The following is a 19,618-nucleotide window of genomic DNA, read 5'->3' as shown; positions in this document are numbered from 1 at the left end:
GCAAAATATCTGTAATAATTGCAGATTTTACTAACACCTAACCTAACCCTGTTCTCACAGAAGCCCTTCCTCTACAGATGCCGTTACTTGTGTATTAGAACGGGCTCTGCAGTTAGACAGGCTGGAAAAGTGTGCACTGTGCTTCTTGAGCAGCTGATTCACCACAGATCAGCTGCCCCGTTCCACACAGCTTTCCTCACTGCGCAGTGTTGGCTTTTCCGTCAGCGATCAGGCCGCAGAACAATAGAGAGCAATAATGAAAGAGGCAGGAAGCCTTCCAGCCTGGAGGAGGGGAAATACAAGTGATTCTAACGGCATACCAACTCTGCCTAATCACATTACAGGGAAGAGGACTTGCTGAGCACCAGCACAAGGTGATCCACCTCACACCCCCTGCTATGTACAGCGCTGTGCCCTGCAGCAATCTGCCCGCTATCATACAGCTTATCTATAAAAGGGTCTCGCCCCTAATCACAGCCCACCAGGGGAGAGCTTACCTAAGGGGGGATCAGCAGCTGCTGTCTATGGAGCGGAGGTCACTGCATTCAGTGTGCTGTACAGCCCCTCTACTCACATCTTACACAGACAAGTGCTGTGGCTTCGGGACGGGCTACAACACTGCGCAGTAAAGAAAGCTGTGTGGAACGGGGCAGCTGATCTGTGGTGAATTTGCTGCTCAAGAAGCACAGTGCACACTTTTCCAGCCTGTCTAACTGCCGAGCCCGTTCTGCTAGACGGGATAATACACAAGTACCCAGATGCCTAACCCTACTTGACCACCAGCCGATGCCTACCCCTAACTGATCCCCAGCCCAAATTGCCTAACCCACCCCATAATCAATGCCTAACCCTATCTGATCCCCTGCCATAAAATGCCTAACTCTAACCAATTCCACAACCAATGCCCAACCCTAAAAGCCCCCGCCCCAATCCCCGCCTATCCTCTGCTAAATATTCGCTGTGGTATTTTGGCCGCAATGCTAAAGGCAGTGATTAGCAGCTATAAGTTTAAATTTAGGTGCTGGAGGAGCCCAAACTAGGGCAGCCCGCTATACAACTAAAAATAGCGGGCGCACTCAAATTTACACTTATTGTTAATTGAGGGTTTTTTTTAACATGGGTATCTATGGGGGTGCCCAAGCTACTGCAGCACCTCTGGCACCCAAAATTACCTGATTTAAGTCCCCCAATCAGAACAAGTATGCAAATTGGAGAAGAAAGTCAATATATCTGAACCGGATAATTGTTACACTCTATAAATGCATCATATAAGCACTTTCATAAGATGTAAAAATCTATCTAGGTTAAATGTGTGTCATAGAACGCAGAGGTACATGGCATTAAAGTGCATTTGTTTTTGTTTTCAATGCTTTACAGAAACGAACACAAATCTGACAAAAAAAAAAATTTGCAAAGTAAATACATTGGAAAAAAAAAACCATGGAACTTCTACCTGTGGAGATAAAAGGGACTCAGAGCTGAATATTTTAAAAAATTTTATACATACCCGGGGCTTCCTCCAGCCCCATCCGTTCCGATCGCTCACACGCCGCCGTCACACGACCATCTGAGCGGTATGATGTGAACGAGCCCCTGAAAGACCTTAGAGAGATGAAATAAATGTGCACTGTATATATCTGCCACACAAACACAGGCCCCTTTTACACTTAGAGCGTTGCATTGTTTCCACCTAACGCACCTCACTGCAATGGCCATTAAAGTCAATGGAACATAAACACACCTCCTGCGATGGAAGCGCACCAGCTGACCCAGAAGCGCAGTGCGTTATCCCGCACCGCGCGTGGCACCGTAAACAATGAAAGCCAATGCTAATGTGAACATTTTGTATTTTGGGAGTGTTTGTGGTGCGCATGCGCAGATTTTCAGATTATGTTTTTCCTAAGCAGTTTAAATGTAACTGAAGGGAGCGGCTTTTTGAAGGCAGGTTGCCTCCAATTACCTTGTCCACGCAGTCTGCCACATATACTGTACTATACATATATAAGTGTGCATAATGATGCGGTAGCCATTTGTCAGCACGCAAATCGCATTGCACAGAGTGAAAAAGGAGCCTCAGTCATAAGTTGTCACATAGGTGCTCAGCAAGGGGAAAAAGAGCAGCTGTAACATTTCTTCTCACTACACATTTACAAATCCAGCAGAAAGTCTTGTATTGCTCAGCTTGTGACATCTGATATGACCAGAGCCTTCCCTGGTGACCGCTGTCATTAGCCGCCACTCCGCACGCCTGCTGCCCCTTAAGCATGTATTACAAATAAGTGGAAAATATTCATTTGTAGCACGATGGCTTTACGCCCTCAACGGGCAGCTCTGATTCCACCAGGGGGAGCGGTCTAGCCTGACGAAACGGGCCAGGAGGTAATGATGTTTATGCATGACAAAGCCGTTTCCCCCTGTGCTGTAACACGCGGAAATCATTTCACATGTGTCAGTTTACATGAGAGTGCTAATGTGCTGGACCAGCAGTGCTGGACCAGCAGAGTGGTGGCTGGGGACATAGAGGGGTCACAGGAACCTCATTACAGCATCCACATTTATATAGACAAGCTCAGCAAGGCTAAGGATACCTCGCTGTGATGTCTCTAGAGATCTGTTCAGGTTCAATGATGGCAATATAAGGTGTTACTCTGCTCTCTGACATAGGACAGGACAGTCTGTACCCATATATGGACCTGTGCTGCCTGACCCAGGCTTCTGTATGAATGGAACAGGTCAGAGGATCAGACTCTGCATTCAGCTTTATGTTAGATGATGTGTTTGACTGTCCCTACTTTATTTTAGAGGTATTAAAGTGTACCTGAGATTAAAAAAAAAGGGTTGATACATACCTGGGGCTTCCTCCAGCTCCCTGCAGGCCGTTGGCTCCCTCGCCACCGTCCCAGGCCACCGCGATCATCCTCTGGCCTTGCCGGTAAATCTATCAGCTGCCGCACACTGCGCATGCACAGCCTGGCCGTTTGCTCCCATCACTAGGAGCAAAGGCACACACGGTGTGCAGAAATTGCATGCGCAAAAATGCACAGAGAAAACTGCAATACAAATGTGACCCCTGTATTAGTGTTCACCCAGCTCCTCCCTGACTGCATACGTATGAAATCGCCGCCAGTAGACTTGGGTGCAGGATACATCCCATATATGGCTTATCCTGCTGCTGCACAATTTCCCAGCGGTGTTAAATACTATTCCCCCTCCAGGTCCACGTGGATGGTGGGGAATGATGTAATTCAGCTGCTAGCTATTGCTGGCGGCCGAATTACAGTGCTTTAAAAGTAACTTCAGCTCCGTCTTCTGACGGCGCCGAAGTTACTGTCTGTGCGCCGCTATAGCTGTAATTCCTAATACGATCTATGGTGGCGCCGGCTGCGCCCAAATCTCCTGTGCTGTTCTTACAGCGCTCGCCTGACTGCCTCCAGTTAATGATGATGTCATGGGGGAGAAGTCTGAACAGTTCACATAATGCTTTTCAGACTAACCAAGCTGCATCTGGCATTCGCACAGGAAGATAGTTTTGCAAACACAACAAGTAGGCAACAACATAATAATAATACGAAAATAGTTTATAGGCAATACAGAAAGCTTTGTGCACTGCAAATTATGACATATTATGAACAATATGTATAAAAGACATGAGCCTGAAGTAGAGCTTTAAAAATATTGCATAGATTATGCAAAACGAAAGCAGAGACTCACCTGATAGGGCCGCACTTTGTGATGGATCTCCTGAATTCCCACCTCTCTGGTTCTGACGTCACGACACTGTGCACAGGTGACAACAAGACAACAGCCAAGCTCAGTTTTTGCTATAAAGTTAATATGGAAACAACAGCAAGCAGCCAATTATAGGTCTTCAAGTTCTGGCTATCTATGGAGGGGTAAAGGGTGCCTGAAGTTACAGGTGACATGATTAGATAAACACAAGTAAATGAGGCAGTCAAAAAAAGAGCAAATTAAGCTCAAAAAGTAAACAGAAGGCAAAACACTTTTGTATAGCTGAGGAAATGATGCTGATAAGGTTTTAGTGCAGAAAAGTTGAAAGTCTTATTACTACTGTATCTTTTTCAGCTGAATGAAGCACATTTTACATCAGATTGTCATGGCTGCAGTTTAGAAAAAAATGTGATCTTAAAGGAAACCTGAGTTTGGAATAGTGCTGTATTTATACTTACCTAGGCCTTCCCCCAGCCCCATGTGGAATGTGAGTTCCCTCGCCACTCTCCCTTTATCACCTTGTAATGTGGCTGATCCCGCTCTTCTATGCAAGCGCAGCTCTGTGCATGCGCAGAAGAGCATGTCTAGCCAGATTACCGGAGGTAATAATGAGAGAACGTAGCGGCTGGAAAGGAAAGCAAGGGAGCCCACTGACCACATGGGGCTGGATAAAGCCCAAGGTAAGTAGAAACACAGCACTAGGTACCATCTCAAGAATACTTTAACTAGTTTCTGCAAAAATGACATTTCAAAACTTCCTGTTTTTGCACTTTTGATTGCAAACAGGACAATTTAAAACAGGAGAGAAGATCGGAGTACACGAGCGGGTGCCGCGATAGACGTGCACACATACATGTGGCCGATTTTTGCTGCCAATGGGCGGACAGGAAATGGTAAACTGAAAATAAAATATGAGACTCAGTGTATATTACTAATGTTTTATTTACCATTAGGTAAGCTTGTTCATATCTGCATTAATTGCCATTGAAAGTGAGCTCCCTGCTCAGTTCTTAGTAGAAAATATCTGTACTGCTATATAGGGATGCAGGATAATTACATTTTTGCATGCAAATTGACTCAACTTGAAAATGGACCAATCAAATTTCTGCCAAGGTGGAATACCATTGGCCCATTTTCAAACTGCAGAAATTTGGTATAATACTGCCTCAACTTGGAACTATTTGCATCTAATTGACCATCCCTACTGCTATATACAGTACAGACCAAAAGCTTGGACACGCCTTCTCATTCAAAGAGTTTTCTTTATTTTCATGACTATGAACATTGTAGATTCACACTGAAGGCATCCAAACTATGAATTAACACATGTGGAAGTATAGTACATAACCAAAAATTGTGAAACAACTGAAAATATGTCATATTCTAGGTTCTTCAAAGTAGCCACCTTTTGCTTTGATTACTGCTTTGCACACTCTTGGCATTCTCTTGATGAGCTTCAAGAGGTAGTCACCTGAAATGGTTTTCACTTCACAGGTGTGCCCGGTCAGATTTAAGAAGTGGGATTTCTTGCCTTATAAATGGGGTTGGGACCATCAGTTGTGTTGTGGAGAAGTCGGGTGGATACACAGCTGATAGTCCTACTGAATAGACTGTTAGTATTTGTATTATGGCAAGAAAAAAGCAGCTAAGTAAAGAAAAACGAGTGGCCATCATTACGTTAAGAAATGAAGGTCAGTCAGTCCGAAAAATTGGGAAAACTTTGAAAGTGTCCCCAAGTGCAGTCTCAAAAACCATCAAACGCTACAAAGAAACTGGCTTACATGCGGACCGCCCCAGGAAAGGAAGACCAAGAGTCACCTCTGCTGCGGAGGATAAGTTCATCCGAGTCACCAGCCTCAGAAATCGCGGGTTAACAGCAGCTCAGATTAGAGACCAGGTCAATGCCACACAGAGTTCTAGCAGCAGACACATCTCTAGAACAACTGTTAAGAGGAGACTGTGTGAATCAGGCTTTTATGGTAGAATATCTGCTATGAAACCACTGCTAAGGACAGGCAACAAGCAGAAAAGACTTGTTTGAGCTAAAGAACACAAGGAATGGACATTAGACCAGTGAAAATCTGTGCTTTGGTCTGATGAGTCCAAATTTGAGATTTTTAGTTCCAACCACCATGTCTTTCTGCGATGCAGAAAAGGTGAACGGATGGTCTCTACATGCCTGGTTCCCACCGTGAAGCATGGAGGAGGTGGTGTGATGGTGTGGAGGTGTTTTGCTGGTGACACGGTTGGGGGTTTATTCAAAATTGAAGGCATACTGAACAAGCATGGCTACCACAGCATCTTGCAGCGGCATGCTATTCCATCTGGTTTGTGTTTAGTTGGACCATCATTTATTTTTCAACAGGACAATGGCCTCAATTCACTAAGATCATGCTAGAGATAATAAGGCAAGAGAAAATTTACCTCTACACGTGAGAGAGTTATCTTACCTCTTCATTCCTTAAGTTACCTCTCCTGTAGTTAATTTACCTCCTCTGTAGTTAATTTACCTCCTCTGTAGTTATTTTCACACGCAGTTAATTAACAGCCTGTCTTTAACTCTGGAGTTATTTTAAGGATTGGAGAGTTAATTTAAAGACAGAAGAGTTAACTTTAGGCTTGCCTGAGGTAAAATGTTTCCTGAATACTACATGCCTTATCACCATGGTAACAACTCTAGAAGAGTTATTAAAGACAGGAGATAAGTTTAGTGAATTGAGGCCAATGACCCCAAACCCACCTCTAGGCTGTGTAAGGGCTATTTGACCAGGAAGGCAAGTGATGGGGTGCTGCGCCAGATGACCTGGCCCCCACAATAACCAGACCTGAACCCAATCGAGATGGTTTGGGGTGAGCTGGACCGCAGAGTGAAGGCAAAAGGGTCAACAAGTGCTAAGCATCTCTGGGAACTCCTTCATGACTGTTGGAAGACCATTTCAGGTGACTACCTCTTGAAGCTCATCAAGAGAATGCCAAGAGTGTGCAAAGCAGTAATCAAAGCAAAAGGTGGCTACTTTGAATAACCTAGAATATGACATATTTTCAGTTGTTGCACACTTTTTGGTTATGTACTATAGTTCCACATGTGTTAATTCATAGTTTGGATGCCTTCAGTGTGAATCTACAATGTTTATAGTCATGAAAATAAAGAAAACTCTTTGAATGAGAAGGCGTGTCCAAGCTTTTGGTCTGTACTTTATACTCAGGGTGATTAACCTCCCTAGTGGTATGATTCCTTCCTGATTTTCGGATCTAAAAGCAGTACAATTTTTTCATGTGCTTTTAGACCCTAAAAGCAAGAAAAAAAAAATCACACCAGGAGAGAGATCGTGGAGCAGCCCCTGCACTTACTCACCTCTCTGGGATCCAGCGCTCCAGTTCTCCCTCTGTCCTCCGAGTGGCCCAGGAGGTGAGTGAGAACGCCCGCTGTGTACAATGCTCTGCATTGACCTCCCGGCAGCTACCACGAGTGTAGCTCGGAGTTACTGCTCTGAGCTGCGATTTTCCACCCCGAGTGTAGCTCGTGGTTACCGCTAAGTAGGTTAAGGGAGCAGTGTTTGTACACACAAGCCAATCTGTGAACATCTTTTTTGGGCTGTTGACCATTCCAATTGGTGGTTGATCGGCTATAAGTGGCAAAATAAAATAAACAGATGTACAATGGTTCTTCCAAACAATCCTTTGTTCTAAGCAAATTTCCACAGGTTCCTGTTACATCAATCATGCAACACGTGCTGAACTCATCAATACTCACCAGTATGCCCGATTGTTTGAAGCACACGTGAACTGAGAGGAATATTTATTCATTTCCTTTTTGGGCAAGGGGGCAGGCCTACACACAGATACCAGGCTGATTTGGGACTCCGGTGTAGATTATTATACAGACGACATGCTGCCAGGTACTTCTAACATACCGGCATTAGCGTTCCTCTATGTTTTTATGTACACCAGAGGTATGCTTTTAGGGATCATTTATAAGACTAAATTCTAAACACGATCTTTAACAATCTGATTCCTTCAGATGCAAAACAAACAGAAGTACAGTAATGACCCTTTGAACTTTTCAGCACTAAAATATTATCAGAAGTGTTTTCTTAGCCATAGAACAGGGTCTTGCCTTCTATTTGCTTTTCAGGAAGAAACCGGTTCCAGAAACTCATTTACACAGATAACAGAACTCATTTTTTTACACTTGCTGTACTAGGAAAAAGACAGCGTATTAGGAGGACTAGTGCTATATGTACCCATGTTTATCTCATCATGTCGCTGCATGTATGCTTTCATTCCTTCCCTAATCGCAATAGGTGACCCTTTTTCCAACCTCCTTCCAGAAATATTCTGGCCTGGCTGCCGGTGCTCCACCCACCCGTGGTCCACCACACCACACACTTATGAGCTATTCAAATAAGACGAGGGAGGCACTCTTGCTTGGCAATATATCTTATATTGTACACAACAGTACACGTAAATACCACACCTCTGTCCCCAGATCTTTCATGCGAGCCAAGGCCAGCTCCCGGAGATTGCCATGCTCCACCCCGGATGTCACCAGCGGCATGGGAATGTCCCTGAACGAGGAGAGAGAAGATGAAAGAAACAATTACTGCATGGGAAAACTCCACCCACAGTATATATGCAACCATATGCAGAGAGCAAGTTCATAAACGCTCAACCCCCCTGGTTTGTCATACCAATTGGTGCAGGATCTGGAGAGCCAAGCCATTAGTGTAAGCCAAGAAGAAAGGATCCGCAAACCAGACTTGCCTTGATGAAAAAATGTCTGTTCTTTATTAGAAAAATCCACATGACAAAAGTAGTGCAGTAAAACCACAGGATTGCACTACTTTTGTCATGTGGATTTTTCTAATAAAGAACAGACATTTTTTCATCAAGCCAAGTCTGGTTTGCGGATCCTTTCTTCTTGGTATATATGCAACTATACAGGTAGTCCCCAGATAAAGGAGATAGGGACGGTAGGTTCATTCTTAACCACTTAAGCCCGAAGGGTTGTTTATTTTTTGCATCTGAGAAACTTTCACCTCCCATTCATTTGCCAATAACTTTATCACTACTCATCACAATGAATTGATCTATATCTTGTTTATTTCCGCCACCAATTAGGCTTTTTTTGGGTGATACATTTTGCTGAGAATTAATTTATTCTAAATCCATTTTAACAGGAATATTAAGAAAGAAATGGAAAAAAAATCATTTTTTCTCAGCTTTTGGCCATTATAGTTTGAAATTAATACATGCTACCATAATTAAAACCCATGTATTTTATTTGCCCATTTGTCACGCTTATTACACCATTTAAATTATGTCCCTATCACAATGTATGGTGCCGATATTTTATTTGGAAATAAAGGTGCATTTTTGCAATTTGCGTCCATCACCATTTACAAGCCCATAATTAAAAAAAATTATATTAATATACTCCTTTGACATGCATATTTAAAAAGTTCAGACCCTTAGGTAACCATTTATGTTTTTTGTTTTTTTTTAATTATTGTAATTTTCTTTTTTGATTAAAAATTTTATGTGGGTATTTTTTGATGTGGGAGGTAAACAGCTAATTTTAAATGTTAAAAAAATGTATTTATTTAAAGAGAACCCGAGGGGGTTTGAAGAATATTATCTGCATACAGAGGCTGGATCTGCCTATACAGCCCAGCCTCTGTTGCTATTCCAAACCCCCCTAAGGTCCCCCTGCACACTGCACGCCCTCATAAATCACAGCCACGCTGCTGACAAACAGCTTGTCAGAGCTGGCTGTGTTTATCTCTATAGTGTCAGTCTGCTGCTCTCCCCGCCTCCTGCAGAACTCCAGTCCCCGCCTGCATCCCTTCCCTCCCTGCTGATTGGAGGGAAAGGACGGGGGCAGGGACCAGAGCTATGCAGGAGGCGGGGGAGCAGCTGAGACTGACACTACAGATGTAAACACAGCCTCACAGCATGGCTGTGATTTATGAGGGATTGCAGAGTGCAGGGGGACCTTAGTGGGGTTTGGGATAGCAGCAGAGGCTGGGCTGTATAGGCAGATCCATCCTCTGTATGCAGATAACATTCTTTAAACACACCTCGGGTTCTCTTTAATAAAAAGTGGATGTGGGTGTAGTTTTACTATTTGGCCACAAGATGGCCACAGTCAAAAAGTCCTGGGAGCGATCGATCTCGCTCCCAGGAACAAGAATGAAGACGGGAGAACTTTTTGAACTCAGAAAAACCGCAGCGTCTGATGAGACACTGTCGGCTTTTCTGTGAGGGGCTTCGATCAATGAAAGGGATCTATAATCCCTTTCATTAATCGCTGGGCTAACGGCCGGCAGCAGGAGCGCACCCGGCCCACGGGAGTGCGTGCAGCCCAACTAGACGAGAATGTTCGTCCAGTTGGGCTTAAAGGAATACTATCGATTCACATATTTTTTTCAATTAACACAGGAATTGTTTGGGAAGTGCTGCTAAGTACTGGTGTATACCTTTTAGTAGCAACTTCTTTGTTTACGGTTATCAATATACATTCAAACTTTACTGACGCCAAAACTGAGTCAGCCATGAGGAGAGGGGAAATTCCCCTCACACTTGATCAGTTAACTCTATGTGTAGCTCTGTGTGTGACAGAAGAGAGTTCCCAACAGCTGCAGCTCCTGTGTCCTGTGTTTCTGACTGACGTGTCTGAAGAGAGCAGAGGAAATGTAACTAAATGTAACAGCTTTTTCATACGGTTTTTGCTTTCAGAGTTTGATATGTTTGATATTTGCTTTCTGTAGTCTGATATGCAACTCTGGCTGTGCTTTGAAGCAGACCCCCCTTCTTCAATTGATTTGTCCCAATATAGCTAAATCCTACCCTCAATAAATTACAGCTTTTGCCTCTGATATTTAACATGAAAAGTAGGAAAATGTTTACACAGCTACTTAAACATTATTTGTACTTTGTCATTTTAGAACACTTGGATATCGATAGTATTCCTTTAAGTGGTTAAAAAACAACTGTAGTGAGAGGTAAATGGAGGCTGCCACATGTATTTCCTTTTAAACAATACCAGCAGTCCTTGGGCTAGACTTCCTAGCACTGCTACTGCCTACTCAGCGTGCCCCTAGTGGCTGCAGCTTTGGCGCTGTGAGTTCGCCAGGAAGAAAGAATGGGCAATATAAATGTAAGCTGTGGCTGGATAGTGTAATGGTTAAAGGACACTTGAAGTGAGAGGGATATGGAGACTGCCATATTTATTTCCTTTTAAGCAATATCAGTTGCCTGGCTATCCTGCTCGTCCTCTGCCTCTAATACTATTATCCATAGACCCTGAACAAGCATGCAGCAGATAAGCGATTTCTGACATTTTTGTCAAATCTGACAAGATTAGCTGCATGCTGGTTTCTGGTGTTATTCAGACACTACTGCAGCCATATAGACCAGCAGGACAGTCAGGCAACTGGTATTGATTAAAAGGAAATAAATATGGCAGCCTCCATATTCCTCTCACTACAGTTCTCCTTTAACCTGAATTTGTTCACTGTGCCATCTCTGTCCCCTGTACCTCCTCCGTGATCCTCCCTTGCCTCTAGTGTCCCTTTCTGTGTCACCTCTGTCCTTCTGTGTCTCCAGTGCCACCCTCTGTTCCACCTCCCCACACTGTGTCACCTCTGTCCCCCTGTTCCCTCAGTGTCCCCCTGTGTGCCACCTCTGCCCCCTACTGTGTCACCTCTGCCCCCCTGCTCCCTCAGTGTCCCCCCTCTGCTCCCCCACTGTGTCACCTCTGCCCCCCTGCTCCCTCAGTGTCCACTTCTGCTCCCCCACTGTGTCACCTCTGTCCCCCTGCCCCTCAGTGTCCCCCTGTGTGCCACCTCTGCCCCCCTGCTCCCTCAGTGTCCACTTCTGCTCCCCCACTGTGTCACCTCTGTCCCCCTGCCCCTCAGTGTCCCCCTGTGTGCCACCTCTGCCCCCCTGCTCCCTCAGTGTCCCCCCTCTGCTCCCCCACTGTGTCACCTCTGCCCCCCTGCTCCCTCAGTGTCCCCCCTCTGCTCCCCCACTGTGTCACCTCTGTCCCCCTGCCCCTCAGTGTCCCCTTGTGTGCCACCTCTGCCCCCCTGCTCCCTCAGTGTCCCCCCTCTGCTCCCCCACTGTGCCACCTCTGTCCCCCTGTTCCCTCAGTGTCCCCCTGTGTGCCACCTCTGCCCCCCTGCTCCCTCAGTGTCCCCCCTCTGCTCCCCCACTGTGCCACCTCTGCCCCCCTGCTCCCTCAGTGTCCCCCCTCTGCTCCCCCACTGTGTCACCTCTGTCCCCCTGCCCCTCAGTGTCCCCCTGTGTGCCACCTCTGCCCCCCTGCTCCCTCAGTGTCCCCCCTCTGCTCCCTCAGTGTCCCCCTGTGTGCCACCTCTGCCCCCCTGCTCCCTCAGTGTCCCCCCTCTGCTCCCCCACTGTGCCACCTCTGTCCCCCACTGTGTCACCTCTGCCCCCGTGTGCCACCTCTGCTCCCCCACTGTGCCACCTCTGTCCCCCTGTGTGCCACTTATGTCCTCCTGTTCCCTTAGTGTCCCCTTGTGCGACCTCTGCTACCCCACTGTGTCACCTCTGTCCCCCTGTGCCCTTCTGCCTCCACTGTGTCCCTCTGTATCATCTCTGCCCCCCTCCCCCTTTGTGCCTCCTTCTGTCCTACTGATGATTGTGCTAATGTGCTAATTTCGCTCACGGAAAATTTCACATGAAGTTTTGCAATTATTTTACACAATTACAATTTTGAAACTGAATTGATTCCTCGTAATCCAAGCAAATTTCCAGAGCTGGATCACAGGTATGCTTTAGGATCGAACTGCACGACATGAAAGGCCAGAACTGCGCATGCGCAGCCAATACTACTTCTGTGTCAATGTTTATGTCCAAAGGGGGATGGGGCCTAGTCCGAGCCAAATTACCAAATAATGTAGCCATGCAGTGCAGAATGGAGGGCACAGTCCTCCTCGTAGCAGCATTCTGAAGGCCAGTGTGTGCACACTGACGACTTAGAATTCCTTTAAAACGGGATTGTCAGTCATCAAATTAAATTCCATGTACCCACTGCTCTGTGTTTATTATGTAGTCTACATCCTGACCCTGCATTGCAAGTATTCCAATGTAATCATAATTGTTTCTGCTGTAATGAATCTTATCTAAGTCAGCCTGGCTCTATTCTGGTTCATTGCTGAGGAGAGGGAAGCTTGTTATCTCCCCTCCCACATTCCTGCTCCTCACTGATTGGCTGAGGGCAGTTCAGTGTGACAGGAGGCTGAGAAAGGAAATAAACCTCACCACACTGCAGAAGCTGCTGAAATACGATCTATGCTGTGCTCACGTGTTTACAAAGTAAGCTAGATATGACCAGGGCACTTTCTAGATAAAGAGCTCAGTAGGGAGGAGGGCTGCCAATGCATAATCCAAATCAGGCAAGAGAAAAAAAAAAGAATAAGGGAGGAAATGACATAATGATTGGCTTAAGTCAGAGGCAGTTAAGATGAAAAATGCCTGGAACAGTTTTCTCTTTATCATATATAATTCACCGAAATCAAAACGTGGACAGTACAAAAGATATGTAAGTAGTAGTATTAATCTACTTATATGTGCACGTTTTTTTTTTCCTGGGATTGTATGGCTTTCCCTACCGCTTTAAGGCAACAACCTGTGTCCAAAGGCCAATAAACCAGAGGAAAACAACACTGGAGTGCATTCACTTTCGCAGCAGGCTCTGCTTGTTTATCACATCTTTGCACTCCGCTACTGTTTGCAGTGGTACTCATGGAGGGGGGGAGGGGGGCGGAGGGCTGAAGTGTGAGTCTAAATGATGCATTTTATTTCATGGACTTATTTTTGCCCAAAGCCCTTTTTATCAGATTATGGTAACACAGTGTTCCTAGAGATAGTAACTTTGTGGAACATCTTCACTTCATTAGGATATGGATCTGGCACTCCTGTGTCCTCTTGTCTTTCAAGTAGTGGAGACACTCGAGGGTGACACTTATACCGCAATGCTTGAAGAGGCTTTGAACAGTTGGACGATACAATAGGATCTGAGATCACTAATGGACGGGAGGAAGCAGCTCGGATACGGAGAGGAAGGCTTCTAATTAGGGACTCTGTCACTTCCCTCGCTTCTAAGAGATGGCAGAAATCTCATTGAGGGAGAATACAGGTGAGATGAAACGTTTAATGAGCGGCATTATTGCAGAGGAAACAGAGAACACCATAACAGGAGGGAACCCGCAGAACGAGAGGTCAGCGACTGTCAACATGGCTGCCATTTTATCCCTCCATCAAGGTGTATCCTCCTCAGTTCACCAGAAACTAGATCTAAGCAGCGAATCAGGGATCGGCAGGTGTCTAATAGACGTCTGTGTTATCGGTAATCGGGCGATCAAGCTGTGAGTTGGGCACCCGATGTGCATAGTAGCCGATCGGCTACTACATGGGAATAAAGAGAAAAGGCGCCACTTTTTCTTTCCTGGTCTCTAACAGCTACAGGAGCTGCCATGTGTCCCCTCTAGCCTTCTAGCTGTCCATTATTTATCCAGGGGCAGGTGTGAAAATAGCATCTGTGACTTCTCTAAACTCTTTGAAGCACAGTGTCCTATGTACTCCTCCCCCCCAAACACACACACACTGCTGATGAAAGCTTTTGTTTGCTCTCTGTTAATGTGTGCAAAAAAATTATTACATGAGTCCTTATCTGCCTTAAATTTCTGCGGTTGGGGCAGGCCTCGGAAGTAGGGTAACAAGCCTCTGCTAAACTTTTAAATGTAAAAAGAAGAGGTAAAATTGAAGTCATTTTTAATAATGAGCTACATTTTTGGCATGCATTTTTAATGTGCTATTAAGATACCCTGGGTGCTAAAAAATGGTGCTTGGCTCACTTTCACAGTTGAAGCCAATGGTAGACGATTGGGTAGCAGTTGTTTGGGTGTCGGGGTCAGTTTTAAGAATTAGGAGGAGGAGCTAGTTTTAGGCACTAGGAGTATAGCATTCATGTGAGAAAGGGTGGCAGGTAATTCATAAGAAAATATCGGTAATGTAAATTGCTGATTTTTTTTTTTTTTTTTACTAGCAGCACCATCTGGCACCCAACTCATGCAGCGGCGCTGCAATACATACTCCTACACAGGGACATTTCTAAAGATGAATGAAGTCTGTGCTCAGCAGGAGGTACATACAAATAAGAATTCCTTTCCATACAATCCAACTTCTTGAAATTGATATGAAACGCAACATTTCCTCTTTGCTCTAAAAGATTATTTACAGCATAAATAAATTGTAGCAGAACAGCACTCAAACAGTTAAACACAGCACTTTGTTCTTCAGTAGAAAACTCCTTATTTCAGTGGGCAGCTTCTGGCCACATCCATAGAGATGATAACATTATCATTTGTTTACATTTCTTTGTCAGACACATTTAGTAAACATTAGCAAACTGCCAAAACTAAGCTGTACTGAGCTAAAAAGCAGAAAGAGCTAAGAAGTGATACTATATAGATATGAATACAGTAGCTATGCAATAAGATAGATTTTAATATATAAATAGAGCCGCTATGCAATAAAATGCAAAAAAAAAATGCTTATTGTTTACAATATTAATGTGCAGATTATTTAGTCAGCATTTGCCCACTGAAAAATCTTTCCTCTCTCTCTCTACATTCTGTCACAGGAGGCAACATCTTTAGTCCTGCCAGGTGATCTGCATGGAATGTTCTTATACTGTGAGTTCTATGCACAGAGGGAGATATGGCTTGCTTGGCAGTTGGAAAAAGCTGTTATTTCCCACAATACAATGATGTCTGCAAACAGTCAGGACCATTGTCATGACATCACACTGTGGGAGGGGTTTCACCACAATACAATATCAGCCATACAGCCCCCCATGATGATGTATTAGGGAAAAGGTAAAGATTTCTGGTGGGAAAGGGGGTGTAGGTCACTGATTTGTACGAAGTTCAATCCTTGGTTACAGCTCCTCTTTAAGACGGATATTTTTCATAGATTAATTAAAAATCATGGAATGAGGATAGACATGGAATTGGATGGTCATGGAATTGTTGTTCGGCCCTCAGAACATACACAGGTAACCCACATGACCCTGTGTAGCCTCTACCTCAGACACAGACACAGATCACGGCTTGTACGTAAACACGCATGTAGCAGTATATGTGAAGGAGCGTTCGGGGTGTAATCTAATCTAGAGGTGAGTATTCCGTCGTTCTCATAATACACGCGGCTTCAAAGCAAGGCAATCGCCAGCCTCTCATTATGAGAAAACACATTTCATCCCCGCGGCGTCCAAAGTGTAATATTGCTGTGGAAGTTAGGTCACAACAGAGAATCAATTTACTGCTGACTGGCGGAGGACTAGATGTGGGAAAATGCCTTCCTGCAATATATACACAAACATTCGCTATTCCGAGATAGAGCTTACTTACAGTGTGTGTATCTGTGCATATTCCCCTGCTTGTCCCCCCATATCAGAGAAGCAAAGGGGACGTGTTGATTGAGATCATTGGCCAATCATGGAAATGAGCAAAGGGGTGGGACCTCCCAACAGCACAGCTTTACACAAAATATTACTGTATTTTCAGCATATAAAACGCTCTGGATTATAAGGGCCCATTTCCACTTGTGCCACACGCATCAGGGAGACGCACGGCGGCACTTCCGGGTGTGCGGGATCGCAGGCGAATCCCATGAGCCGTGCCATGTACGGCTATGGGATTCGCAGCCTCCCGAGCGAATTCTGCGGGCAGTACCGGCCGAATCGCCATTATCCCCTATGGCAGAGTCTCCCCGTGCGATTTGTGTGCGGGGAAAATCTCCGGATTCTGAGCGGTTTCTGCTCCAGTGGAAACGGGCTCTAAGAGGCGCGGCTGGGGGGGGGGGGGGGGGGGTTATTTGAAACTTTGTGCATCCATGATCCAGGAGCGTCTCCTGTGCCCTCTTCTGTCCCCCATGTGTTGTTCTCTTTCCCCCATGTGTCCTCCTCTGTCCCCCATGTGTCCTCCTCTGTCCTCCATGCGTCTTGCTCTGTCCCCCATGAGTCTTGCTCTGTCCCCCATGCGTCTTGCTCTGTCCCCCATGCGTCTTGCTCTGTCCCCCATGCGTCTTGCTCTGTCCCCCATGCGTCTTGCTCTGTCCCCCATGCGTCTTGCTCTGTCCCCTATGCGTCTTGCTCTGTCCCCCATGCGTCTTGCTCTGTCCCCCTCTCTCCTCTGGCAAAAAAGCATGTGCACAACTTGGAGTACGGAGGACCTGGTGGCTGTGTGTAGAGGCAGGCAGCCGATATCCCTGGATATCTCTGCAACACAAGAAGAGGAAGGCGATGCCAAGAGCACAGAAACCAGAAAGGATTACGGCAGCAGGAGCAGGTATAGTATTAAAGTGAAAATGTACTGTGGTAAAGTTTCATGCAGTGAAGTGCAGTGTTAGTGTAGTGCATTTCTGTGTATCTTAGTTGGTGAGCAGCAGGGGTTAGTGTAGTGTAGATAAAGTAGCTTAGTCCATAAAACCTTATATGCCGGAGCATCTTATGTTCTGAAAAATACAGTCATTTATAGCTCATTTTACTCTGGGAGAAATGTACTTTTTATTTATGCTTTAAATATATTGAACATTTTTTTTTTTTTTTGCAATAGTGGTTCTTTAACCACTTGAGGACCGTAGGCTTACACCCCACATTTTTTTTACAATTCAGGCCACTGTAGCTTTAAGGGCTTGCTGCAGGACCATACAGCTCAGCACACAAGTGATTCCCCCCTCCTTTTCTGCCCACCAACAGAGATTTCTGTTGGTGTGCTCTGATTGCTGCTCCTGTGTTTTTTTATTTTTTGTTTTTTTTTTTAATACATTTGTGTATTTTTTATTTATTTAATTTCCCACCCTCTTCCCCCCCGGCAGCCAATCCCAGCGATCGGCTCTCATAGACATCAGCCTACAAGAGCCAATCGCTCTCTGAGCCTCCCAGGGGGACAATCACGGCTGTCTCCAGTACAACGCTGCCTTAGATCGCACCGCTGTACATTGTAAATAGACGGTAAAAGTCTCCTAGCGATGTTCACCGATGACTGATGATGGAGCAGCGCTCCATTCAAGCGGAGATACGCGTGCATCGGCACGCACGATCTCCTGCAAAACACGCCCCCAGGACTTGACATCAATTGGCGTTACGCAGTCCTGGGGGAGCCGCCGCGTTCAGGTCAATTGTCGTGACGCGGTCGTAAGGTAGTTAAAGGACGTCTGAAGCGATTTTTAAAATAAAAAACAGATACTCACCTAAGAAGAGGGAAGGCTCCGGCTCCTATAGAGCTTCCTGTTCTCCTCTCAGTCCTCGCGTTCCCCCACAGGCTCCCCATTAGCAGTCCACGACCATTCGGTCATAGACTGCTCTCTTCCGTGGTTGGGGAGACTTTGGAAGCACTCGGACTTCCGAAGACAAGCGGCTCCATACTGCGCACTTGCAGTACAGAGCCGCCGTTCTTTGGGACCCCGAGCACCAAAGTCTTCTGTGACGGGCGATCAAACAGAGGAGCCTGCGAGGGAACGAGGACATCGTGAGGAGAACGGGACGGCTCTAAAAGACCCAGAGCCTTCCCTCTTCTTAGGTGACCATCTGTTTTTTTATTTTTAAAACCACTTCAGACTCACTTTAAAGAGAACCCGAGGTGTGTTTAAAGAATGTTATCTGCATACAGAGGCTGGATCTGCCTATACAACCCAGCGTCTGTTGCTATCCCAAACCCCACTAAGGTCCCCCTGTACTCTGCAATCCCTCATAAATCACAGCCGTGCTGTGAGGCTGTGTTTACATCTGTAGTGTCAGTCTCAGCTGCTCCCCCGCCTCCTGCATAGCTCCGGTCCCTGCCCCTGTCCCTTCCCTCCAATCAGCAGGGAGGGAAGGGATGCAGGCGGGGACTGGAGTCCTGCAGGAGGCGGGGAGAGCAGCAGACTGACACTATAGAGATAAACACAGCCAGCTCTGACAAGCTGTTTGTCAGCAGCGTGGCTGTGATTTATGAGGGATTGCAGAGTGCAGGGGGACCTTAGGGGGGTTTGGGATAGCAACAGAGGCTGGGCTGTATAGGCAGATCCAGCCTCTGTATGCAGATAATATTCTTCAAACCCACCTCGGGTTCTCTTTAAAGCTCCACTATTAGAATAAGCTACTTATCACACTCCTTCCAGATTATTGACAACAAACTCAAGTAGTTAACACGACACAGGCTTTAAGGCCATTAATGTCATGACATGTGCAATAAATTGTAGGAGGGAGAAGCAACACTTAGCTGATAGATTCAGCCAAGCTCCACAAGGCCGAGGTCCTCAGGGGGAGACCAGAGAGCAGCAAACACTTCCCCAGTGGCCTGTATACACTTATCAGATACATTACAATCTCCTTCTAGTAAACTCTGATAAAGTAAACCTCTGAGTATAGTAATCTCAGTCCTCAGGTCCCAGCAAATGCGTCTGTATACATACAATGTATGGCCAATTCTGATATACAGGTAGTCCCCAACTTACAAAAGACCTTGTAATTTTAATTATTTTTTTTAAATTAAAAGAAAAAATGTTTTTCTAAACTTTAAAAAAATTTGGGGAACAGAGGTGACACAGATGGGGGCACTGGAGGCACAGGGGGGGAGGGGGGGGGGCATAGAGGCAATACAGGGGACAGTGATGGCACAGTGTTCCGACTTATGGACAGATTCAAGTTAAGAATGAACCTACAGTCCCTATCTCGTTCATTAACCAGAGACTACCTGCAGTAAGCTTCTAATATAGGAAACTGCTTGGCCAGGTCCCTTGGAGTTTACTATATAGGGATTCTACTGTAGTGTATATTTTACAAGTACAGACACACCTATTCACAACCCACAAACAG

The 19,618-nt window shown here is 45.6% G+C and overlaps 1 protein-coding gene across 2 annotated transcripts in view; it reads right to left on the bottom strand.

Annotated features, from left to right (window-relative positions):
- Positions 1 to 19,618, bottom strand: part of ELP3 (elongator acetyltransferase complex subunit 3) — a 194,121-nt gene that overhangs the window by 37,939 nt on the left and 136,564 nt on the right. For both annotated transcript variants that reach the window (XM_068279017.1, XM_068279018.1), the window contains 2 exons: positions 8,207 to 8,297; positions 3,712 to 3,777 (listed from right to left, as the gene is read on the bottom strand). In XM_068279017.1, coding sequence (XP_068135118.1) covers positions 3,712 to 3,777; positions 8,207 to 8,297 — 157 coding nt within the window. The remainder of the gene's footprint in view (positions 1 to 3,711; positions 3,778 to 8,206; positions 8,298 to 19,618) is intronic.

The sequence above is a fragment of the Hyperolius riggenbachi genome, chromosome 4 (genome assembly GCF_040937935.1).
Source record: "Hyperolius riggenbachi isolate aHypRig1 chromosome 4, aHypRig1.pri, whole genome shotgun sequence".
In the NCBI taxonomy this organism is placed as follows: domain Eukaryota; kingdom Metazoa; phylum Chordata; class Amphibia; order Anura; family Hyperoliidae; genus Hyperolius; species Hyperolius riggenbachi.
The sequence above is the reverse complement of the archived record's forward strand: the minus strand, read 5'-3'. Positions and strand labels throughout refer to the sequence as shown.